This window comes from Acanthaster planci, linkage group LG11 (assembly GCF_054643075.1).
Source record: "Acanthaster planci isolate LZ-2023a linkage group LG11, COTS_SCS, whole genome shotgun sequence".
Lineage (NCBI taxonomy): Eukaryota > Metazoa > Echinodermata > Asteroidea > Valvatida > Acanthasteridae > Acanthaster > Acanthaster planci.
The window spans coordinates 16,163,242-16,189,329 of NC_141787.1; the positions used below are offsets into that span (position 1 = coordinate 16,163,242).

General features: G+C 40.5%; 5 protein-coding genes across 5 annotated transcripts in view; 3 read left to right on the top strand and 2 right to left on the bottom strand.

Annotated features, from left to right (window-relative positions):
• On the top strand, positions 1 to 4,686 carry LOC147797513 (uncharacterized). The gene is made up of 4 exons (XM_087143262.1): positions 1 to 189; positions 1,865 to 1,952; positions 3,021 to 3,148; positions 3,561 to 4,686. The coding sequence occupies exons 1-4, from the start codon at positions 132 to 134 to the stop codon at positions 3,674 to 3,676; spliced, it is 390 nt and encodes a 129-aa protein (XP_086999388.1). The 5' UTR covers positions 1 to 131; the 3' UTR covers positions 3,677 to 4,686.
• LOC110976346 (uncharacterized) overlaps positions 3,702 to 26,088 on the bottom strand; it is a 26,586-nt gene continuing 4,199 nt past the window's right edge. The window contains exon 2 of the mRNA XM_087143259.1: positions 3,702 to 6,304. Coding sequence (XP_086999385.1) covers positions 5,457 to 6,304 — 848 coding nt within the window. The 3' untranslated portion in view covers positions 3,702 to 5,456. The remainder of the gene's footprint in view (positions 6,305 to 26,088) is intronic.
• LOC110976348 (uncharacterized) lies at positions 10,682 to 14,890 on the top strand. Its single transcript, XM_022229533.2, has 4 exons — positions 10,682 to 10,864; positions 12,517 to 12,604; positions 13,664 to 13,791; positions 14,204 to 14,890. Exons 1-4 carry the CDS (start codon positions 10,807 to 10,809, stop codon positions 14,317 to 14,319), a joined length of 390 nt encoding a protein of 129 aa, XP_022085225.2. The 5' UTR covers positions 10,682 to 10,806; the 3' UTR covers positions 14,320 to 14,890.
• LOC147797514 (uncharacterized) lies at positions 14,711 to 16,589 on the bottom strand. Its single transcript, XM_087143261.1, is given in 1 exon segment — positions 14,711 to 16,589. A coding segment is annotated over 1 exon segment (891 nt). The 5' UTR covers positions 16,575 to 16,589; the 3' UTR covers positions 14,711 to 15,683.
• The window catches only part of LOC110976349 (uncharacterized), a 7,257-nt gene continuing 1,238 nt past the window's right edge, over positions 20,070 to 26,088 (top strand). The window contains exons 1-3 of the mRNA XM_022229534.2: positions 20,070 to 20,241; positions 24,260 to 24,326; positions 25,809 to 25,936. Coding sequence (XP_022085226.1) covers positions 20,184 to 20,241; positions 24,260 to 24,326; positions 25,809 to 25,936 — 253 coding nt within the window. The 5' untranslated portion in view covers positions 20,070 to 20,183. The remainder of the gene's footprint in view (positions 20,242 to 24,259; positions 24,327 to 25,808; positions 25,937 to 26,088) is intronic.

The following is a 26,088-nucleotide window of genomic DNA, read 5'->3' on the forward strand; positions in this document are numbered from 1 at the left end:
CTTATAAACGCGCAGTGCGATTTCGCTTTTGGTTATTCGACATTGACATCCCTCACTGTCGGCAAGTGGAACCGCTTTCACGAGGCAAACAGTCTTACAGAGCTAGATACGTCCCAAACGAAGCCATCAGCATGAATCGCTTCATCCTACTGCTCTTACTCGGGGCTTTTGTCGCAGCAATCTTTGGAGGTTAGTTTTTTCTGAATCCGTTTACTTTGGCTTTGACACTAAACTCTTTATCACCAAATAATAGCTCTATTGCGGTAGCTGCGACAGATTAACTTCGTTCAATTTTTTTGTCGACTCCATTAGTTTAAATCCCACTGCCCAAAGCACTGCATGAAAGCGCTTCTGTTACCAGAACGCACGAAATGTCACTGCAGCAAAATGTCTCTCAACAGCAGTTCCTGCCTTGCTGGTGTGGTGCCTAATTCAACTGATCGGATTTCCGATTAGATCTATTTTTTCTTTGTTCAGACCACTTTTAATAGCTTCAACCTTGACCAGGTAAACCGTGCATTATGTCGCATCTTAGACCAGAACACGTCGACGTCTTTTCAACAGGCATTTCAGGAAAGACGTATATGCAATTTAATTGACTGGATTTGGAAAAACAGGTCTTCTGGGACAGCGAGGTTGTTTCTTTGCGGTTGATCTCAGGAGGAGCCCTAGCTTTACAATTCAGAAATTCTTTAAATCTGGTCATTACTGCTCTTAAGAACAGGCTCATAGGTTGGACTGTATTTGGAAAGCTACTGACTCGGTTTAATAGAATATTCACAGGATTACTGTGTATCAGGGGGGGGTATCGAAAGCGCCAAAAAGTATGTCTTTTCTCAAGATATCTTTGAGGTTGTCTGTAGCTCAACTGTCGCCTTCGGACTCCGCGGATATTTTGACGTTCCACGTTTTAGTGTAACATCTGTGATTTTTGTATAGAAGTGTTGGTTAACAGACAACATCTCTCCCGGACTGTCTTTTGGACTCAGAATGAAATAATGCTTAAAACATTGAACTTATAAGTAGAAAACCCTGATATTTATTAGAATTAAAGTAATGAATCCGATTGACCATCAAAGAGGCTTTCATATCACAGGACGCAAAATGATCATTTTCAAAGCATGCATGGGAACGATAAGTATACAGACAGTATGATTAAATCCGTGATTGATGGTCCAGTGTAAAAGAAATTTGGTTAAAAATTTAGGACATTTAAATTGTATTGTCTCAATTTATACAAGAGATAGGTATATCATTAACCTAGTTTGCCCATTTCACGAAGTAATACCATACCTCCAAGGCAACAAATGTTTTCTTAGACTTGAGGCCCTGCCAGATAATGTAGGCCTTCAAGAATGAAACGAATGGAAATTCAGTTGTCATTTCATTGATTTATAAGACGCAAATTTCAAACAGATGTTCAAATGCGCTGTGCAATGAAGGCATTCAATATGGTCGAGTGTGAATGGCATATGAGTGCGCCTCAGACAGCCGCCAAATGACCCACGTCCATCCACATCTGTAGAGAGGGGACAAGAAGGAGCAGTTACAGTTTTAGAGGTGGGAAGAAAACCCCAGAGAAAAATTTCTGGGTAAAAACCTACGGAATCAGGTAGGGACTGAAAACCCAATCTACATATGGACCGGGAGTGAAAGGCACAAGGAAAGAACTACTTTATCACCAACCCGACTCCCCGAATGGAATCGAATTGAAGCAGTTGGAGCAAGTCCTTTTACTACAGAAACACAACAACGTTTTTGTTTTTTTTTAGTTTGTTTCCGTCCAATGTTTGCATCAAATGTATTAATGAGTCATTTTTGTGCGGGCAGTGACAATTTTCCACGTTTGTTTCTTCCAAATCAGACGATCCCAAGCCGTCGGAATCTGCGGCGATCGCAGAGGACGACAGCAACAAAGATGGCGACATCGAAGCCAAGGGCGACTTCTCCGTGTAAGTCTGTTCCCTTTTCGTTATTTCAAAATTGTCAAGGTCTAAACCATGAAATTTAAACTGGTAATCATTGCCCATCCCCAACAATCAACAATGCAGACAGCAGATTGCTTACTTCCTGCTGGAGGCAGTGTCGTAAATCTGTGCTGGAAATGGTGATTTATCTTTATCGGTGGGGGTAATGCTGTACGTGCAACGCGCTCAGTACAAAATGATTCTATGAAGAAAGACACCCTGTGCAATGTATATCCTGTTAAAACATTTTAAGTAATGGTGATGCTTTCTTCAAACGTCGTAAAATAATTCATATCATCCTTTTTTGTAAAATTTTAATTTAAAAAATCTGAAATAAATCATAATACACAAACCTTAAATATACAAAATATATAAAATTTGGCTAAACAAATTAACGAAGACATCTGTATATTCTTTTTTTTCTGAGAGTGCAATCGATGATAAAATTATGATCTATTTCGCAACACGTGTTCATACTACCCAGATTCCCATTCGAAATTAAATTACATTTGTACATTCTGTTAATCAGTTAATTACTTACAGTTATTAGGCAATCTACAGAAACCCAATTTTCAGGGTTTGTGTTTATTAAGGAATATTTTTCTTGGGTGGATCGCTAACAACAAACGAGATAATATGAAAAAAAGATCTAAAAGCAATGTTGTTCTTTCTTACTAATAAAAAGTTTAAACATTAGCGGTAGACACAAGCGGTACTTGTACCATTTTGGAGGGACATACATTTATATTGTATATAGCAGATCTGTGTCACTTTTTAACGCGCGTATTGGAAGAGAAAATGAACATATTTTCCTCTGAGAGAAGCGGTGTTTCAAACAAACCAAAACATAACAAAACAAGACCAACAAACGGGCAGACATATAAACATTTCGAAAAACAGACAGCCCACCAAAAAACAAATAAAACAAAACAAACAAAAAACGAAACGAAACAAAACAAAAAAACACACGAAAGCAAACATCAAAAAGCAAAGCAAGAATAGATGAATGAACATTTTTTGTGGCTCTCTGTTCATTTTATCGCTACGTTATAGAGCCTGGTCTGGACCTCAAATGTGGGTGTGTCGTGGACGACTTAGGAGGAGGAGGAGATATGCCTGCCATCCTCCTGGAAGACACCATTATAAAAAAAGAAATGATGTACAGGAAGAAAGCAACCCAGGTAAACGGCGCAAGATACTCTCTCGTAGATCCGGGAGCTGTGACTCCTCCCATTCCCAACCAGGGGTGGATTTCTTTTTAATATGATGAAAAAATGGAGATCTTTCGGACAATTCACTTGCACACCCTTCCCTAACGCTGCAAAAAGTCCCAAAGTTTTACAGCTTCACCCCTCAGAGCGATAATAAAAGGTACCACAAAGAGTTTGTTGTTGTCTCTCTCCCTTCCGAACCCCCCCCCTGAAAATTTGCCTCTGGATTTCTTTTTGTCCAATACATGTTATAGCCGTATGCAATATCATCGTGTGGATGAAATTCAATTCATAATCTGTCAGCAAACAGCAATACGGCCGGCCATTGACCAGCCAAAGCTGACCATGAAAGACTGAACGCATTTTATTGCATTCATTTCAGAGTTCCTAGATGAGGCCGAAGCCAACTTTTTCCTGAGGCGGCATAAGCGCAACCACATCCACGAGGAATGTTGCCATGAGGGATGTTACTGGGAGGAGATTTTGGAGTACTGCTAGAGATTACGGCGTGGAAACCGGCTGGCCTTATCAGGCCTCCAGCCCCGTCTATAATCTTCAATGACATCGAATGTTTACTGAGCACCATGTACTTTATTTCCATTTTGTCCTGGTTACGGTACTTTCTGTCGCCTTCATTTAACAAGAATTCAAACCAACTTCCGTTTTTATTACCATAACTATTGACACATACGGTATCTCAAAAGAAAGTTATAACTTCCAGGATAGCGGCAGCGTTATGGTCAAAGAGGATCAGACGAGACGAGGCTGGCTCTTTTGCCAGGCTAGAAAGCGTAAAGCGAAGGAAAAAAATATCAGAAATTGGAGTGTTGTCTCTTTTTTCCTAAGACAGAATCTGAAGATCTGTTGGCTTGATGCAATCAGCTTTAACCATAAAATACAATACTTTCCAGGAACAATCCAAAAGATATCGACATGAGACATAACAAAGTAATTTCTATAAAAGCGTAACTCGGGCGTAGCAAAGTGAAATGAAACATGGCAAATACCCGCAGGTTCCAACATATGCCGTCTCTTCATGACTGCTCCTTTAAAACACCTCTTCAAAAATTATCTTTGCATAGAAACTTTAAAAAATGTTTGCGAACAATTAGTTATTTTATTTCTTTGTCAAATTTCCCCCACTCTTGGAATGTTTTAGTTTCTTCTGAAATAAGAAAAAGGTCGTTATACCTTTCATTCAGTCAATACAGCGTCGTCCAGTGTTTCGGGCGATGTCACATAATAGGCGACAAAATAAGTTTGCGAAAACGCCGCTCTCTTTACTCGATATTTTAAGTAATCATTGTTTCCTGCTCCAAATAAAAGGTTAAAAAAGAACTTAAACAAATCAACTGAAAGTTTGCTGGGAGCAAGTTCATTTAATTGGACGCATAGATGTATTCATCACATTTCGTTCTTGAAAAAAAAATTGACTTATTTCTTGGATTATGAATTTGGTTATCATTATTATTATTTGAAAATCTTCATTAAAATTATACGAAGCAGCATCTCTGTCTGATTATACGGTGTTTGATTTCAGTTCATGTGTCTTATCATGGGAGGAAGTCTTCTCGGACTTACCTCCTTCCTTTGTTTTCCAAACAATATTCCCACTCCCAACGATAAAACGGAAATGTACAACTTTACCACACACAAAAAATAGTTGGCTGATTTGAAGTTAACAACAGTTGAAAGTTTTCTTGAATAGAAAGGGACTGATCGTTACACGTCATCCACCGACCTCTAGTTTGCAAAGGAATACTTTTTATGAAAGTCTATGACAACAGCGATTCGGGACGGGCAATTTAGAACATTGGCCTCACGGGGGTCCAAACATCCGGACGTGGCACCGTGTCCGAGTCCGTCCGTTTATCCAGTCCAACATAATTTGTTGCAGGCGCTGTAGTCGCTCAGAGGTCGTGCCAGCCCACACACTTTTGACTTAATCAAAAGAAAATTTCAGGGAGAGAGATCCCGAGAAAGGCCAGGAAGAGACCGACAATATGAATTCCAAGCTGGACCAAGAGAGGGCGCAATTTTCCTGACAACGGAGACTCCTTTGCTAGTAACTATGCATCGCTGATTCACCGACGACTATGAAACGCAAGCGTTACAATCGCATCGCTACCAACAAAATGAACACTCCCGACCAATGTGGCTCCTTTCAACCGATGAGGGGGTGCTTCTACTCAGGGCGGATTTCGAGACAGGATTGGAGCAAGGGCAAGTTATTCAAACAAAGTTGCACCATTCACAACATAGGTGTGTCCTGGATCAGTCAATCGGAATCTATCCACAGTCCATACGATTTCATAATCTGCTTCTTCACTGTGAAGTTCCCCATGTGATTTGCATGAAAGATGTACACATTCTCCATTTCTTCCTGATTTTCTCGTCTTGTCTTGTAGTCATCACCGGTCGGGAAGTTCACCTTGTTCAGCCAGCCTACTCTCAACCGTTGTCCGTGTCTCGTCTTGAGTACATTGTTGAGGGATTGCTGGTCACTCTCCATCCCTTTGGCCTTCAAGAGTCGATTCATCCAATGTCGGACTACACCAAAAGAGATGACATTCGATTTGAAGTACATCAGACAGGGGCAGGGCAACCTATGGCCATTTTTACCGTCGTGTCCCTGTGCCAGCCAAAGGTCGTATTTCGAGTAATTTGGCGAGATGAAATCGAGGGGATCTCGAAACCAAAAAGAATCGACATCAACCATTAGGGTATCGAAACCTTCTTCTAGTTTGTCGATTAAATACTGGGGTCGTTTGTTGACGAGGCGTCGATACCCGGAATAACGGAACCTCTGAGGTTTGGGATGAGAGAAACCGTATTCAGTTAGTTCGATTCTGAGGTTTTGGTAATCGAATGTGCGGTTTCGTGTAAGATATCGGTAAGCCTCTGCGTCCTCTGCGATGATCGTGATATTATATTGTAATTTTATTCTTCGAATGCTTAAAATCCAGTTGTTGGCGGTAAAATCCAGAAATCCACGATTGGTTGTTGTGAGGATAGTGAAAGGTCGAACGGTACGAGATAGATGGTCCTTGTGGGTCATTGCTTTAAAATGTGAGCTGGTCTCGGCTCGGGAAACGGGTGGATGACGGAACGCGAAATTGAGCTTCTCTGGAAAAAAATGAAAGGAAAATCACTGTGCGATAGAAAAAAAGCATGTAAGGAGAAGCAAAAAGACATCACCACAGGCCTGGATGGGGGGGGGTAGGGGTCGAACCCTTCCCCCTTCTCTGAGACAAAAAAGTACTGTAAAAAAATAGAGAAAATAATATAACTAAGTGCACCAATACCATTGTCAACAAGGTACATGTATGCCATGTAATGTTTCATCATCGTTTGTCTGCAAAAATGAGACGTAAAAAAATCTTTGGCCCGACCCCCCCTGCAAAAATTCCAGGATCCGCCTGGTAATAATAGTGCGTTCACGGGTTTTGGGAGGCCCCCAAAAGTGGAAATTTTGATTTAAAGTGACCTTTTATGGTATATCTGTAGGGCGAGGATCCATTTGGGGGCTTTTAAAGAAAGAAAAATAAAACAGAAAACGTTTCGCTTTTCTTTTCGCCTCGAATTATTATTACCTACAAAAATTCGCCCTCTACGATGATATGATCGTTTTAGAGAAAACAGTTTGATGGACAGAAAGTTATAACTTCCAGGATAGCGGCAGCGTTATGGTCAAAGAGGATCAGACGAGACGAGGCTGGCTCTTTTGCCAGGCTAGAAAGCGTAAAGCGAAGGAAAAAAATATCAGAAATTGGAGTGTTGTCTCTTTTTTCCTAAGACAGAATCTGAAGATCTGTTGGCTTGATGCAATCAGCTTTAACCATAAAATACAATACTTTCCAGGAACAATCCAAAAGATATAGATATGAGACATAACAAAGTAATTTCTATAAAAGCGTAACTCGAGCGTAGCAAAGTGAAATGAAACATGGCAAATACCCGCAGGTTCCAACATATGCCGTCTCTTCACGACTGCTCCTTTAAAACACCTCTTCAAAGATTATCTTTGCATAGAAACTTTAAAAAATGTTGGCGAACAATTAGTTATCTTTTTTGGTCAAATTTCCCCCACTCTTGGAATGTTTTAGGTTCTTCTGAAATAAGAAAAAGGTCGTTATACCTTTCATTCAGTCAATACAGCGTCGTCCAGTGTTTCGGGCGATGTCACATAATAGGCGACAAAATAAGTTTGCGAAAACGCCGCTCTCTTTACTCGATATTTTAAGTAATCATTGTTTCCTGCTCCAAATAAAAGGTTATAAAATAACTTAAACAAATCATCTGAAAGTTTGCTTGGAGCAAGTTTATTAAATTGGACACATAGATGTATTCATCACATTTCACACGTTTCAAGGTCTGTGGGGCATTATTATCTTCAACTGGGCGCGTTTCGTCTGCCATCCAAAGGGCCTGATACATCATAAACGGGATGACTCGGGTAAATTATCGGAGAAACTCGTTTTTATACTCCCGTGCCTTTTGTGTTGCTTTGGAAATATCCTAAAGAAGAAGAAACAATATGCTTTAATGAAAAAATTCTAGAACTGGTCTGCCTTCTTGTCTTTTAAAGTAACAGTAGCTCTGACAGGCCCCTCCCCTAATCAGCATTTGCAGTTATTTATTCTTGTTATTAGTTTAGCCACTCGAGCCGTCTTTTTTGCAGCATCTTCCCTAAAGTAGAAACATCGAGTTAAAATTCTTAGAATAAATCTGGTATAGGTGTTTCTTTATTGAATTATGACATTCTTAAATTTGATTGTTATGGAGGGTGGATGTGAGTTTCTGCTGTATTTTACTTGAAAATTAAAAACTTGGTAATTTATTCCGAATCTGTAGGGACTCTTTTTAAGTTCGCATACTGGTCAAGATGTTTAAATCTATCCTTGACATAATGTAATACCACTCTGATAGGCAACGTTTTAAAGATTTTGGTGCAGGAATAAAATTTGTTGCTTGAATGAGATATGAAATGCTATTAGGGATACTTATTTGGCATGATAACGAGCTTTAAAGAAAGATGGAAGAGAGATTTCGAGGTGTCCCCATTTTTTTTATTTATTTATTATTTGTTTTTACATACCTATCACGACTGTCCCCACCGGTTACAGTGAACAGTCCTAGAACAGGGCACAATAAGTGGCACATAACGAGATATATATACAACCATACGTATGAAGCCAAACCGCGATGGTTGTGTTTGTATTGCGCATGCCCAATGTGTATTAGACTTACGTTGCAGCCGTTCATCGTTATATCAACAGTAAAAACACCACCAATTTGTGTGAATTGCGGTAGTCAGGCGGTTACGGCATAATGATTTGTGATGCAAGGGGCGTGGGCTCGAAGCACGGGTTGGAATTGCGGGCAGGGAGGTTTTTTTAAGGAAAATAAAGCCCGAATCCTATTGGAGCCTAATTTCACACGTGAAGTTTTTATGGTTGGTTGAGAATCTAGATGTCATGCATTGTGCATGGTTGTGAACCGTGGTTTGGCTTCATATGTGTGATTGCATATATAGCTCCACATAACACGAGAATTGACCCTGGTTCAAGGGCTGATCTACCGGAAACGCCAAAAATAATGACCCATTACCAGCACAGTGTGATCCTGAATGAAGGACGTTTTCGGGTCCAAGTTAGTCTTCAACAGCGCCCTCGTGCGATGAACTGAGCTAATCGATTTTGACACAGTGAAACAAGGACTACTACCTTCAGTTGAAGATTAGGGTCTCCGAGGATGGATCGGGGGCAGGGTGAACAGGGCCATTTCCCCTACAAACAGTTCTCTTAAAGATGTTTTAAAAATAAGGAGATAAAGGCAATTTTTTGGGGGGGGAGGGGTTTATCTTATTCCCCCCCCTCCAAAACAAGTTTCCCCCACCCATCCACCGACAATTTGATTCGTGATCCGCTCTTGGCCTCGATGCACAGGATTAATAGTAAGCTATACTGGCACATTTTGTATCCCTTAGGCCGGGCGAACCTTCGTTCCGAATGTGCTCATTCATAAAAAAAATATAAGAACTAATGGCGAAAAATGTAAATTTTAACCATAAAAGAGCTGATGATTAAGAAGAAGCTTGGTTGTCATAGTTGCCACCCATTTGTAAGCTTTACATATGAAAGCCACCGTGACAGTTATACGGGCACAGTACTGTATTCTGCTCAATTCAAAGAAGTCGGTTTGGGTCACTGACATTGTCAGGGAATGTTGCTAATGAGCCACAATTACAATAACAGGAAAAGTGAATCGAGCACCCGCCCACAAGCCGAGAACCAGCGTCAGACACAGTCATCATATAATTGGTTTCCTGCTTTCTGATGAAGGACGTGGTAGTGGGCGTGTTTTCGATTTAAAAAAAAAGCAGGTAGAAAATGAAATTGTCGGGTGAAATATGAATGGAGACAACAGTGCCTGCATTACCTCGTGAATGGAATTGCACTCGTCTATAGAATGGATGTGTAATAGAATGTGAATCCAATTCCAATAGAGAACTAGCCTGTGGGATGCGCAATGACCAGGACCAAGCCTAATATCACACAAGCGGTTGTCAGTGTCAGCACCAGTGTCAACGTCATATCCATACACTGGTGTCACAGGCGGACCCCTTCTCCTTCACATACCAAGGAAAAATGAAAATGAACAAGAGAAAGAAAAGAAAAAAAGCAAGAGAAACAAAAAACGGGGAGGACCATCGGAATAGAGATGTGTACTGATGATGCCACACTGTGTGCTGTCTGGTGCAATGTTATAATACAAGCTAGGCCCTAATAATGTTGGAAATCAGAAAATTGTGTTTTTAGTCGGGGCACCGACTTCCCTTATGTAACTAAAAGCAAACGAAGGGACGTTTATTATCTGTACTGCAAATAAATATTCATAAGTCCAAAACCTTTTTGGTGCAGTTTAATGTCATAGTAAAGTAGACTGGTTGAAATCAGCCTTTTCGGTTGTTACACCCACACAATTGCTTTGGCAATACTTCGCAGGGCGCAAAGTTTAGTTCAAGATGATACAACCCAAGTTTGGTATCAAACTTTTCTATAAACTGAAACAAATCGACGTTGAGTTAGTACGTGACAGAAATGAATCCACGCACAATTGAACAAAATGTATATTCGTTTTCCAGCAAAAGAAAAGCTTAACGTGAAATAAAGTTCATTTGCCTGCAATTGAGTTCCCCAACTGCATTTATAAGCCTAACCACATGCTATTGAAAACCTCAAGCACATTCTTATTTGAAATTTCGAATTTGATCACGAACCCCCCAAAAATAAAAAAAATAAAAAAACCAAAACCAAAAAAAAGCTACAATTTCTTCTTTGTTGTTTTTAATTAACAGTTGGCGGGTAATTTCGACTGGAAAACATGCTGGCAGTTGTCTCATCAACAAGGTTTTCACAAATGATTGGACCAATATAATGAGGTTATGTGACAAACGACATGTTTTCCATAGTCCCAGCTACAGGTCAGAAATGACTTATAAACGCGCAGTGCGATTTCGCTTTTGGTTATTCGACATTGACATCCCTCACTGTCGGCAAGTGGAACCGCTTTCACGAGGCAAACAGTCTTACAGAGCTAGATACGTCCCAAACGAAGCCATCAGCATGAATCGCTTCATCCTACTGCTCTTACTCGGGGCTTTTGTCGCAGCAATCTTTGGAGGTTAGTTTTTTCTGAATCCGTTTACTTTGGCTTTGACACTAAACTCTTTATCACCAAATAATAGCTCTATTGCGGTAGCTGCGACAGATTAACTTCGTTCAATTTTTTTGTCGACTCCATTAGTTTAAATCCCACTGCCCAAAGCACTGCATGAAAGCGCTTCTGTTACCAGAACGCACGAAATGTCACTGCAGCAAAATGTCTCTCAACAGCAGTTCCTGCCTTGCTGGTGTGGTGCCTAATTCAACTGATCGGATTTCCGATTAGATCTATTTTTTCTTTGTTCAGACCACTTTTAATAGCTTCAACCTTGACCAGGTAAACCGTGCATTATGTCGCATCTTAGACCAGAACACGTCGACGTCTTTTCAACAGGCATTTCAGGAAAGACGTATATGCAATTTAATTGACTGGATTTGGAAAGACAGGTCTTCTGCTTAATCTCAGGAGGAGACCTAGCTTTACAATTCAGAAAAACTTTAAATCTGGTCGTTACTGCTCTTAAGATCAGGCTCATAGGTTGGACTGTATTTTGAAAGCTACTGACTCGGTTGAATGGAATATTCACAGGATTACCCAAACTGTGCATCGGGGGGGGGGGTTATCGAAAGCGCCAAAAAGTATGTCTTTTCTCAAGATATCTTTGAGGTTGTCTGTAGCTCAACTGTCGCCTCCGGACTCCGCGGATATTTTGACGTTCCACGTTTTAGTGTAACATCTGTGATTTTTGTATAGAAGTGTTGGTTAATAGACAACATCTCTCCCGGACTGTCTTTTGGACTCAGAATGAAATAACGCTTAAAACATTGAACTTATAAGTAGAAAAACCTGATATTTATTAGAATTAAAGCAATAAATCCGATTGACCATCAAAGAGGCTTTCATATCACAGGAAGCAAAATGATCATTTTCAAATGGGTCGATAAGTATACAGACAGTATAATCAAATCCGTGATTGATGGTCCAGTGTAAAAGAAATTTGGTTAAAAATGTAGGACATTTAAATTGTATTGTCTCAATTTAAACAAGAGATAGGTATATCATTAACCTAGTTTGCCCATTTCACGTAATAATGCCATTCCTCCAAGGCAACACATGTTTCCTTAGACTTGAGGCCCTGCAAGATGATGTAGGCCTTCAAGAAAAAAACGGTTGGAAATTCAGTTGTCATTTCATTGATTTATTAGGTGCAAATTTCAAACAGATGTTCAAATGCGCTGTGCAATGAAGGCATTCAATATGGTCGAGTGTGAATGGCATATGAGTGCGCCTCAGACAGCCGCCAAATGACCCACGTCCATCCACTTCTGTAGAGAGGGGACAAGAAGGAGCAGTTACAGTTTTAGAGGTGGGAAGAAAACCCCAGAGACGAAATTTCTGGGTAAAAACCTACGGAATCAGGTAGGGACTGAAAACCCAATCTACATATGGACCGGGAGTGAAAGGCACAAGGAAAGAACTACTTTATCACCAACCCGACTCCCCGAATGGAATCGAATTGAAGCAGTTGGAGCAAGTCCTTTTACTACAGAAACACAACAACGTTTTTGTTTTTTTTAGTTTGTTTCCGTCCAATGTTTGCATCAAATGTATTAATGAGTCATTTTTGTGCGGGCAGTGACAATTTTCCACGTTTGTTTCTTCCAAATCAGACGATCCCAAGCCGTCGGAATCTGCGGCGATCGCAGAGGACGACAACAACAAAGATGGCGACATCGAAGCCAAGGGCGACTTCTCCGTGTAAGTCTGTTCCCTTTTCGTTATTTCAGAATTGTCAAGGTCTAAACCATGAAATTTAAACTGGTAATCATTGCCCATCCCCAACAATCAACAATGCAGACAGCAGATTGCTTACTTCCTGCTGGAGGCAGTGTCGTAAATCTGTGCTGGAAATGGTGATTTATCTTTATCGGTGGGGGTAATGCTGTACGCGCTCAGTACAAAATAATTCTATGAAGAAAGATACCCTGTGCAATGTATATCCTGTTAAAACATTTTAAGTAATGGTGATGCTTTCTTCAAACGTCGTAAAATAATTCATATCATCCTTTTTTGTAAAATTTTAATTTAAAAAATCTGAAATAAATCATAATACACATACCTTAAATATACAAAATATATAAAATTTGGCTAAACAAATTAACGAAGACATCTGTATATTCTTTTTTTTCTGAGAGTGCAATCGATGCTAAAATTATGATCTATTTCGCAACACGTGTTCATACTACCCAGATTCCCATTCGAAATTAAATTGCATCTGTACATTTTGTTAATCAGTTAAGTACTTACAGTTATCAGGCAATCTACAGAAACCCAATTTTCAGGGTTTGTGTTTATTAAGGAATATTTTTCTTGGGTGGATCGCTAACAACAAACGAGATAATATGAAAAAAAGATCTAAAAGCAATGTTGTTCTTTCTTACTAATAAAAAGTTTAAACATTAGCGGTAGACACAGGCGGTACTTGTACCATTTTGGAGGGACATACATTTATATTGTATATAGCAGATCTGTGTCACTTTTTAACGCGCGTATTGGAAGAGAAAATGAACATATTTTCCTCTGAGAGAAGCGGTTTTTCAAACAAACCAAAACATAACAAAACAAGACCAACAAACGGGCAGACATATAAACATTTCGAAAAACAGACAGCCCACCAAAAAACAAATAAAACAAAACAAACAAAAAACGAAACGAAACAAAACAAAAAAACACGAAAGCAAACATCGAAAAGCAAAGCAAGAATAGATGAATGAACATTTTCTGTGGCTCTTTGTTCATTTTATCGCTACGTTATAGAGCCTGGTCTGGACCTCGAATGTGGGTGTGTCGTGGACGACTTACGAGGAGGAAGAGATATGCCTGCCATCCTCCTGGAAGACACCATTATCAAAAAAGAGATGATGTACAGGAAGAAAGCAACCCAGGTAAACGGCGCAAGATACTCTCTCGTAGATCCGGGAGCTGTGACTCCTCCCATTCCCAACCAGGGGTGGATTTCTTTTTAATATGATGAAAAAATGGAGATCTTTCGGACAATTCACTTGCACACCTTTCCCTAACGCTGCAAAAAGTCCCAAAGTTTTACAGCTTCACCCCTCAGAGCGATAATAAAAGGTACCACAAAGAGTTTGTTGTTGTCTCTCTCCCTTCCGAACCCCCCCCCTGAAAATTTGCCTCTGGATTCCATTTTGTCCAATACATGTTATAGCCGTAGGCAATATCATCGTGTGGATGAAATTCAATTCATAATCTGTCAGCAAACAGCAATACGGCCGGCCATTGACCAGCCAAAGCTGACCATGAAAGACTGAACGCATTTTATTGCATTCATTTCAGAGTTCCTAGATGAGGCCGAAGCCAACTTTTTCCTGAGGCGGCATAAGCGCAACCACATCTCCGAGGAATGTTGCCATGAGGGATGTTACTGGGAGGAGATTTTGGAGTATTGCTAGAGATTATGGCGTGGAAACGGGCTGGCCTCATCAGGCCTCCAGCCCCGTCTATAGTCTTCAATGACATCGAATGTTTACTGAGCACCATGTACTTTATTTCCATTTTGTCCTGGTTACGGTACTTTCTGTCGCCTTCATTTAACAAGAATTCAAACCAACATCCGTTTTTATTACCATAACTATTGACACATACGGTATCTCAAAAGAAAGTTATAACTTCCAGGATAGCGGCGCGTTATGGTCAAAGAGGATCAGACGAGACGAGGCTGGCTCTTTTGCCAGGCTAGAAAGCGTAAAGCAAAGGAAAACAAAATAAGTTTGCAAAAACGCCGCTCTTTTTACTCGATATTTTAAGTAATCATTGCTTCCTGCTCCAAAGAAAAGGTTACAAAAGAACTTAAACAAATCATCTGAAAGTTTGCTCGGAGCAACTTTATTTAATTGGACGCGTAGATGTATTCATCACATTTCGTTCTTGAAAAAAAAATTGACTTATTTCTTGGATTATGAATTTGGTTATCATTATTTCCCCTCAAGTTGAAAATCTTCATTAAAATTATACGAAGCAGCATCTCTGTCTGATTATATGGTGTTTGATTTCAGTTCATGTGTCTTATCATGGGAGGAAGTCTTCTCGGACTTACCTCCTTCCTTTGTTTTCCAAACAATATTCCCACTCCCAACGATAAAACAGAAATGTACAACTTTACCACACACAAAAAATAGTTGGCTGATTTGAAGTTAACAACAGTTGAAAGTTTTCTTGAATAGAAAGGGACTGATCGTTACACGTCATCCACCGACCTCTAGTTTGCCAGGGATACTTTTTATGAAGGTTTATGACAACAGCGATTCGGGACGGGCAATTTAGAACATTGGCCTCACGGGGGTCCAAACATCCGGACGTGGCACCGTGTCCGAGTCCGTCCGTTTATCCAGTCCGACATAATTTGTTGCAGGCGCTGTAGTCGCTCAGAGGTCGTGCCAGCCCACACACTTTTGACTTTATCAAAAGAAAATTTCAGGGAGAGAGATCCCGAGAAAGGCCAGGAAGAGACCGACAATATGAACTCCAAGCTGGATCGAGAGAGGGCGCAATTTTCCTGACAACGGAGACTCCTTTGCTAGTAACTATGCATCGCTGATTCACCGACGACTATGAAACGCAAGCGTTGCAATCGCATCGCTACCAACAAAATGAACACTCCAGACCAATGTGGCTCCTTTCAACCGATGAGGGGGTGCTTCTGCTCAGGGCGGATTTCGAGACAGGATTGGAGCAAGGGCAAGTTATTCAAACAAAGTTGCACCATTCACAACATAGGTGTGTCCTGGATCAGTCAATCGGAATCTATCCACAGCCCCTACGATTTCATAATCTGCTTCTTCACTGTGAAGTTCCCCATGTGATTTGCATGAAAGATGTACACATTCTCCATTTCTTCCTGATTTTCTCGTCTTGTCTTGTAGTCATCACCGGTCGGGAAGTTCACCTTGTTCAGCCAGCCTACTCTCAACCGTTGTCCGTGTCTCGTCTTGAGTACATTGTTGAGGGATTGCTGGTCACTCTCCATCCCTTTGGCCTTCAAGAGTCGATTCATCCAATGTCGGACTACACCAAAAGAGATGACATTCGATTTGAAGTACATCAGACAGGGGCAGGGCAACCTATGGCCATTTTTACCGTCGTGTCCCTGTGCCAGCCAAAGGTCGTATTTCGAGTAATTTGGCGAGATGAAATCGAGGGGATCTCGAAACCAAAAAGAATCGACATCAACCATTAGGGTATCGAAACCTTCTTCTAGTTTGTCGATTGAATACTGGGGTCGTTTGTTGATGAGGCGTCGATACCCGGAATAACGGAACCTCTGAGGTTTGGGATGAGAGAAACCGTATTCAGTTAGTTCGATTCTGAGGTTTTGGTAATCGAATGTGCGGTTTCGTGTAAGATACCGGTAAGCCTCTGGGTCCTCTGCGATGATCGTGATATTATACTATAATTTTAATCTTCAAATGCTTAAAATCCAGTTGGCGGTAAAATCCAGAAATCCACGATTGGTTGTTGTGAGGATAGTGAAAGGTCGAACGGTACGAGATAGATGGTCCTTGTGGGTCATTGCTTTAAAATGTGAGCTGGTCTCGGTTCGGGAAACGGGTGGATGACGGAACGCGAAATTGAGCTTCTCTGGAAAAAAAACGAAAGGAAAATCACTGTGCGATAGAAAAAAAGCATGTAAGGAGAAGCAAAAAGACATCACCACAGGCCTGGATGGGGGGGGGGTAGGGGTCGAACCCTTCCCCCTTCTCTGAGACAAAAAAGTACTGTAAAAAAAATAGAGAAAATAATATAACTAAGTGCACAAATACCATTGTCAACAAGGTACATGTATGCCATGTAATGTTTCATCATCGTTTGTCTGCAAAAATGAGACGTAAAAAAATCTTTGACCTGACCCCCCTGCAAAAATTCCAGGATCCGCCTGGTAATAATAGTGCGTTCACGGGTTTTGGGAGGCCCCCAAAAGTGGAAATTTTGATTTAAAGTGACCTTTTATGGTATATCTGTAGGGCGAGGCTCCATTTGGGGGCTTTTAAAGAAAGAAAAATAAAACAGAAAACGTTTCGCCTTTCTTTTCGACTCTAATTATTATTACCGACAAAAATTCGCCCTCTACGATGATATGATCGTTTTAGAGAAAACAGTTTGATGGAAAGAAAGTTATAACTTCCAAGATAGCGGCAGCGTTATGGTCAAAGAGGATCAGACGAGACGAGGCTGGCTTTTTTGCCAGGCTATGGAGCGTAAAGCAAAGGAAAACAATTATCAGAAATTGGAGTGTTGTCTCTTTTTTCCCATGAGAGAACCCGAAGATCTGTTGGCGTGATGCAATCATCTTTAACCATAAAATAGGAGATTTTCCAGGAACAATCCAAAAGATATAGATATGAGACATAACAAAGTAATTTCTATAAAAGCGTAACTCGAGCGTAGCAAAGTGAAATGAAACATGGCAAATACCCGCAGGTTCCAACATATGCCGTCTCTTCACGACTGCTCCTTTAAAATACCTCTTCAAAGATTATCTTTGCATAGAAACTTTAAAAAATGTTGGCGAACAATTAGTTATCTTTTTTGGTCAAATTTCCCCCACTCTTGGAATTTTTTAGTTTTTTCTGAAATAAGAAAAAGGTCATTATACCTTTCATTCAGTCAATACAGCGTCGTCCAGTGTTTCGGGCGATGTCACATAATAGGCGACAAAATAAGTTTGCGAAAACGCCGCTCTCTTTACTCGATATTTTAAGTAATCATTGCTTCCTGCTCGAAACAAAAGGTTATAAAATAACTTAAACAAATCATCTGAAAGTTTGCTCGGAGCAAGTTTATTAAATTGGACACATAGATGTATTCATCACATTTCACACGTTTCAAGGTCTGTGGGGCATTATTATCTTCAACTGGGCGCGTTTCGTCTGCCATCCAAAGGGCCTGATACATCATAAACGGGATGACTCGGGTAAATTATCGGAGAAACTCGTTTTTATACTCCCGCGCCTTTTGTGTTGCTTTGGAAATATCCTAAAGAAGAAGAAACAATATGCTTTAATGAAAAAATTCTAGAACTGGTCTGCCTTCTTGTCTTTTAAAGTAACAGTAGCTCTGACAGGCCCCTCCCCCTAATCAGCATTTGCAGTTATTTATTCTTGTTATTAGTTTAGCCACTCGAGCCGTCTTTTTTGCAGCATCTTCCCTAAAGTAGAAACATCGAGTTAAAATTCTTAGAATAAATCTGGTATAGGTGTTTCTTTATTGAATTATGACATTCTTAAATTTGATTGTTATGGAGGGTGGGTAATTTATTCCGAATCTGTAGGGACTCTTTTTAAGTTCGCATACTGGTCAAGATGTTTAAATCTATCCTTGACATAATGTAATACCACTCTGATAGGCAACGTTTTAAAGATTTTGGTGCAGGAATAAAATTTGTTGCTTGAAAGAGATATGAAATGCTATTAAGGATACTTATTTGGCATGATAACGAGCTTTAAAGAAAGATGGAAGAGAGATTTCGAGGTGTCCCTATTTTTTTATTTATTTATTATTTGTTTTTACATACCTATCACGACTGTCCCCACCGGTTACAGTGAACAGTCCTAGAACAGGGCACAATAAGTGGCACATAACGAGATATATATACAACCATACGTATGAAGCCAAACCGCGATGGTTGTGTTTGTATTGCGCATGCCCAATGTGTATTAGACTTACGTTGCAGCCGTTCATCGTTATATCAACAGTAAAAACACCACCAATTTGTGTGAATTGCGGTAGTCAGGCGGTTACGGCATAATGATTTGTGATGCAAGGGGCGTGGGCTCGAAGCACGGGTTGGAATTGCGGGCAGGGAGGTTTTTTTTAAGGAAAATAAAGCCCGAATCCTATTGGAGCCTAATTTCACACGTGAAGTTTTTATGGTTGGTTGAGAATCTAGATGTCATGCATTGTGCATGGTTGTGAACCGTGGTTTGGCTTCATATGTGTGATTGCATATATAGCTCCACATAACACGAGAATTGACCCTGGTTCAAGGGCTGATCTACCGGAAACGCCAAAAATAATGACCCATTACCAGCACAGTGTGATCCTGAATGAAGGACGTTTTCGGGTCCAAGTTAGTCTTCAACAGCGCCCTCGTGCGATGAACTGAGCTAATCGATTTTGACACAGTGAAACAAGGACTACTAACTTCAGTTGAAGATTAGGGTCTCCGAGGATGGATCGGGGGCAGGGTGAACAGGGCCATTTCCCCTACAAACAGTTCTCTTAAAGATGTTTTAAAAATAAGGAGATAAAGGCAATTTAGAAAACAAGTTTTCCCCCACCCATCCACCGACAATTTGATTCGTGATCCGCTCTTGGCCTCGATGCACAGGATTAATAGTAGGCTATACTGGCACATTTTTTTATCCCTTAGGCCGGGCGAACCTTCGTTCTGAATGTGCTCATTCATAAAAAATATAAGAACTAATGGCAAAAAATGTAAATTTTAACCATAAAAGAGCTGATGATTAAGAAGAAGCTTGGTTGTCATAGTTGCCACCCATTTGTAAGTTTACATAAGAAAGTCACAGATATGCATGCACAGTTCTGTATTCTGCACAATTCGTAGAAGTCCGTTTTTCGGTTGTTGCACCCACACAATCGCTTTGACAATACTTCACAGGGCACAAAATTTAGTTCAAGATGATGTAAGCCAAGTTTGGCATGAAACTTTTCTATGAACTGAAACAAATCAACGTTGAGATATAGAACATGACAGAAATGAATCCACGCACTATTGAACAAAATGTGTATTTGTTTTCCAGCAAATCCCTGAGTACCGCCCACGTTTTAATTTCGTATAAAATTAAGAAAAGCTCAGCGTGAAATAAAGTTATTCAGTTCAATTGCCTGCAATTTAGTTCCCCGACTGCATTTATAAGCCTAACCACATGCTATTGAAAACCCCAAGCACATTTCTTATCTGAAATTTGGAATTCGATGATGAACCAAAAAACCCAATTACAACTTCGTCGTTTTTTTAATTAACAGTTGGCGGGTAATTTCGACTGGAAAACATGCTGGCATTTGTGTTATCAACAACGTTTTCACAAATAACTGTACCCAATCCAATAATGATCATCTCAAAAACAATCATGTTTTCCATAATCCCAGCTACAGGTCAGAAATGACTTATAAACGCGCAGTGCGATTTCGCTTTTGGCTATTCGACATTGAAATCCCTCACTGTCGGCAAGTGGAAACGCTTTCACGAGGCAAACAGTCTTACAGAGGTAGATACGTCCCAAACGAAGCCATCAGCATGAATCGCTTCATCCTACTGCTCTTACTCGGGGCTTTTGTCGCAGCAATCTTTGGAGGTTAGTTTTTTCTGAATCCGTTTACTTTGGCTTTGACACTAAACTCTTTATCACCAAATAATAGCTCTATTGCGGCAGCTGCGATCGATTATCAACTTCGTTCAATTTTTTTTCTTTTGTCGACTCCATTAGTTTTAAATCTCACTGTCCAAAGCACAAATAAAATATCTCCAACATTCCCTCTCACTCTCTCTTTGAAAAACTAAAAAATTCTGAAATTCTAAAAATTCACGACCACCCAACCAAATCCATGGATCTCATTTTTGCGAGCCAATTTGAATATGCAAAGAGGTGGCCACCCACAACGCTTGGTTACTCATTCAAGAATCAACCGGCGCGGACTAAGACGTGATGACTCGAGCTGAAAAAGTTGTCCAACGACAGACATCGCATCTGCTTTGTGAGAGAGACGAAAGACGGCCTTAAATGATCACGAACGTCTCGACGCCGACAGCAAAGGTCCAAAGGTTGTCTATGGCCCCTTTGACCCGGACAAACTCGTGATAGCAAAACCTATACTCGAAGAGAGCGAAACGGTAACGCAACGTTATTCACCCATTTCTTATAACACGACAATAAAGACGACGGCGTAAATCCAGTCGATAAATTTGGTGTCAAAGAAAAAAATCCTCAAAATATCGTTGGACGTCAAATATGCTATCAACTCCAAGAACCTACGATGGATGTTTTGCGGCTTACAAATACATCGGTACGCACGCGACTAAAAAGTCTGTCATACAATCTGCGTTTTGTTTATGAAAAACCAAAATCTAAAACAGACCAAGTGCTCAAACAATTAGACATCCAATTGACAGAAGATCAAGTGGGCTGCATAGAAAACAAATTAAACCAAATTTTACGAGGCAAGATCTCGAGAGGTCAAGTAACCCGGTCGCTCGTCGCGCAGACCAAACGTCGGCCAAACTCAAGGACCTCTTTTAAGTCTTGGAAAAACACTGGAGCGACACTTTAAAGCCGGTTACGACTTAAAATCAGACAGACTCGCGTTTATATATTGTTGCCAGTGAACAACGACGTCAACTTTTATTAAGGACAGTCTTTAGATTTGTTACAAGCGGTGTCTACCAATCAACAATTCCGCAGCGATTTCGAATCACCTAATAAGCTAAAAAGCTGAAACATCGACGGCTTGAACTTTTTTGTCAAAACGAGCGAGGAGAACTCTTGAAAATCAAAACGCTGAGATGATCATTGAACTAAACATTTTTGTCAGTCTAAATTATAAAACGTATACTTTAAAAGAAAAGACTATGACAACGAACCTTTATCCTCCTCTAGAAAACGAAGCGGCAGAAACCAAAGTCTGCAGACTCCAAAAGATCGAAGACATCAAAGCGCAAATTTTACAAGAACATAACGCGAAAGAGACCTCTTACAAAGAGCTAAAGAGATGGACATGTGCTATACGATACGTGGAACACGGGGTCGAACTACTGGGAGCAGCGGTGGCCATCCCCGTCTTAATGGAAGTTATTAGCCCTCCGATCGGTCTCGTGTTGGAAGAGGCAAGCATGGGCACGTCTGCCTGTTATGCCTTGTTGAAATACTTCTCTAAGCGTTTGATGACAAAAACCAAGACATACGATCAAATCAAAGTACTGGCAGACGCTAAGTTAAACACGATCGAGGAATACGTCTCTCGCACCATCGAAGACGGCAGCGTGTCGGTGCCTTTCGGGAAAATATAACGTTTTGTGTCTGAAGGAGACAGGCTCAATTCGTTTTGCGTCACGGCGTACAGTTGATGTTTGACTGTTTGACGGATCTAAATAAGCTTTGATTAAAAAAGTTTTGACACTGTTGAAACAAGCAATTTTTATAATTCTCGTGTGACAGTTGTTTTTTTGGTCACGGTTACACCTTGGGCTTTTTTCAACTTTTGATCTTCTGACAAAATAGAATACATGTTGGAGCGTAAGCACACCGCTCCCGACACGAGTTTGCCGCCAAATTCGTCTTTCATCTTACCGATGACCTTTTTATTTTTAGCATCGTAAATTGGATGAGCCGTCGGGTAATTGCTCAAGTCAAACTGGTCCTTTTTTCCAGTTTGTATATGGGTCATGAATATGTACCAACAAAGAGTCAGTGTCTGTATACATTAACTTTATTTTGTTTATCAACGTTCTGAATAAATCTAAGACGCATAGGGCCTCCGCCGCAATAAATCTGCTTGTCCAGCGTAGTGTTTATTTGGTACATTATGACAAACGATAGATTGCACTCGGGACACACCGTAGTTATTTGTAATTTGGTTGACAAGACAGACGCTTAAAACGTTTTGTATCTTCGTCTCGCAATAGATGCCCGTTGCTTCGGTCTCTCACTTTTTCCATCGTTTTACCAAACACCGAGTTGTTCATCAATTATATAAAAAAATCTTTCTCACAGTTAGAGTTGGCCAGTTTGCGCAACTCCGTGTTTTCATCGATGTAACTTTTCATCCAAGATGTATTTTTGCGTTGGGGAGATATTAATTATATATACAGCGGGTTTGCCCTTACCCAACGTATATTTATAAGCACTGTATACTCAGCGCTTGTCCGAGAGCTTGCGAAAAAACCTCACAAGCTTACTCGTGTGGGACTCGAACCCCCCCCCGCATTTGTATTGGTCATTGTTTGATCGGAATCTCAGGAATTCTTTACAGACTTCTAAGGGGATGTGTTCGTCGAAACGAATAGATTTAAGCACCGCATCGGCGCGTCGTCTCGGCATAACCACGACTGCACTGTACATACGGCAACGCGTGTCATAACGTCACGTGGTCGCGAGTTTTTTTTCCGAGAAAGTCGAGAGCGTCTGCAGGGGTAATAACAGTCCGTAACACGCATGGAACCAAGGTCGCACATGGATTTGCACTGGGGCCGCTGGCGGTTGCACATCCCTGGGTTAATGGTCCGTGCTTGGAGTAACTGTTCATAATGATTTGCGATCCAGATATTTAAATTGTTTTCAATGCTCTTTAATTGCATGTGACTATGTATTCCTTGCGCGCATATCGTTCAGGCCTCCACGGCGCAGGTAAAGAAACGTCATGTCGTTCCATGTATTCCAATAAAAATGATTTTTTCCCCCACGAATAATACCTATAAGGATTATGTCTATATTCTAATCTGACGTTACGAGTCTTTTTTAGCTCGGGCCATCACGTCTTCGCCCGCGTCGGTCAATTCTTGGATGAGTAACCAAGCGGTGTGTGTGGCTCCCCAGCTTTGTATATTCAAATAATGGCTCGCAAATATGAGATCCACGGGTTAGGATGATTTGTCGTCAATTTTTAGAATTTCAGACTTTTTAATTTTTTCAAAGAGAGAGTGAGAGAGAGGGCTGCAGAGGTGTTTTCAATTTTTAAAGATTGGTCCAGGATCGGCCATTCTCTACTACTACCTTAGTTTGCCCATTTTACGTAATGATACTATACCTCAAAGGCAACAAATGTCTTCTTAGACTTGAGGCCCTGCCAGATAATGTAGGCCTTCAGACAAGAATGAAACGGTTGGAAATTCAGTTGTCATTTCATTGATTTATAAGGCGCGAATTTCATACAGATGTTCAAATGCGCTGTGCAATGAAGGCATTCAATATGGTCGAGTGTGAATGGCATATGAGTGCGCCTCAGACAGCCGCCAAATGACCCACATCCATCCACATCTGTAGAGAGGGGACAAGAAGGAGCAGTTACAGTTTTAGAGGTGGGAAGAAAACCCCAGAGAAAAATTTCTGGGTAAAAACCTACGGAATCAGGTAGGGACTGAAAACCTAATCTACATATGGACCGGGAGTGAAAGGCACAAGGAAAGAACTACTTTATCACCAACCCGACTCCCCGAATGGAATCGAATTGAAGCAGTTGGAGCAAGTCCTTTTACTACAGAAAAACAACAACGATTTTTTTTTTGGGTTTGTCTCCTTCCAATGTCTTGCATCAAATGTATTTATGAGTCATTTTTGTGCGGACAGTGACAATTTCCCATGTTTGTTTCTTCCAAATCAGACGGTCCCAAGTTGTCAGAATCTACGGCGATAGATAGCGACATCGAAGCCAAGGGCGACTTTTCCGTGTAAGTCTGTTCCCTTTTCATTATTTCAGAATTGTCAAGGGCTAAACCATGAAATTTATACTGGTAATTGTTGCCCATTTCCAACAATCAACAATGCAGACAGCAGGTTGCTTACTCCCTGCTGGAGGCAGTGTCGTAAACCTGTGCTGGAAATAGGGGGGGGGGAATGACTTGCCTGGCCATTGAAATTTGGAAAGCGGTGGGAGAGGGGGGGGGGCTAAACCAAATACACTATAGAGGGCGACGTTCAAGACAAAGATGTGCATCTGTAATGTGTATCAAATTCATGTAGAATCTTACAGCACAATTGCATATTTGTTGCTTTATAAAATTGTTTTTCCTTTTTAGCGATATTGCAAACAATGTTGTTGTTTGGAAATCCTAAAAATTCTTCACAATCTGCTTTAATTTTTGTTGCTCGTCACAAAAAAAGTGTTTGGGACGGGGGGGGGTGATTCAGTAGCCCATCCTCCACCCTCAAAAAGTAGGGGGCGGGTATATACCCCATAGCCTGGGATTTACACCCATGGCTGGAAGTAGGATCCTCGTAGAATCCTCCTCAATCCTCCAACAGGTGAAGGATTCAGGAGGGTCAGGGTTAATTAATCTCTGCTAACTGCTGTTGGCTATTGGAAGTAACACCGTTTGTCCTCACCGTATTGGTGATTTATCTTTATCGGTGGGGGTAGTGCTCTACGTGCAACGCGCTCAGTACAAAATAATCCTATGAAGAACGACACCCTATGCAATGTATATTCTGTTAAAACATTTTAAGTAATGGTGATGCTTTCTTCAAATGTCGTAAAATAATTCATATCATCCTTTTTTGGGAAGATTTTAATTTAAAAAAAATCTGAAGTAAAACATAATACAAATACCTTAAATATACAAATATATAAAATTTGGTTAGAACAAATTAACGAAGACATCTGTGTATTCTTTTTTTTTCTGAGAGTGCAATCGATGATAAAATTATGATCTAGTTCGCAACACGTTTTCATACTACCCAGATTCCCATTCGAAATTAAATTACATCTATACATTTTGTTAATCAGTTACGTACTTACAGTTGTTAGGCAAATAACTACAGAAACCCAAAATAAACTACAGAAACCCAATTTTCAGGGCTTGTGTTTATTAAGGAAGGGGTAGAGCGCTTAAAATAAAAGCGCAGACATCAGCGGTAGACACAAGCGGTAGTTGTACCATTTTGGAGGGACATAAATTTTATATAGCAGGTCTGTGTCCTTTTTAACGCGCGTATTGGATGAGAATATGAACATTATTTTCCTCTGAAAGAGGCGGTGTTTCAAACAAAACAAAACACGACAAAACAAAACAAATAAACCAACAAACGGACGGACATAAATGTGTAACTCAAAAAACAGAGAGCCCACAAAAACAAAACAAAACACGAAAGCAAAACAGATGAATTAACAATTTTTTATGTGGCTCTTTGTTCATTTTGTCCCTACGTTATAGAGCCGATAATGGACCTAAATTGTGGGTGTGCCAGGGAAATGTAACGAACACTTTGAAAAACGTCTGCACTCATACTGGAAGACCACATTCAGACACAAGAGATGATGTACAAGAAGAAAACAATCCAGGTAAAGAGTGTGAGATACTCTCCTGCAGATCCGGGAGCTATGACTCCTCCCATTCCATCCCTCCCCATTGTATTTTTTTTTAATATGATAAAGAATGGAGATATTGCGGACAATTCACTTGCACACCCTTCCCTAACGCTGCAAAAAGTCCC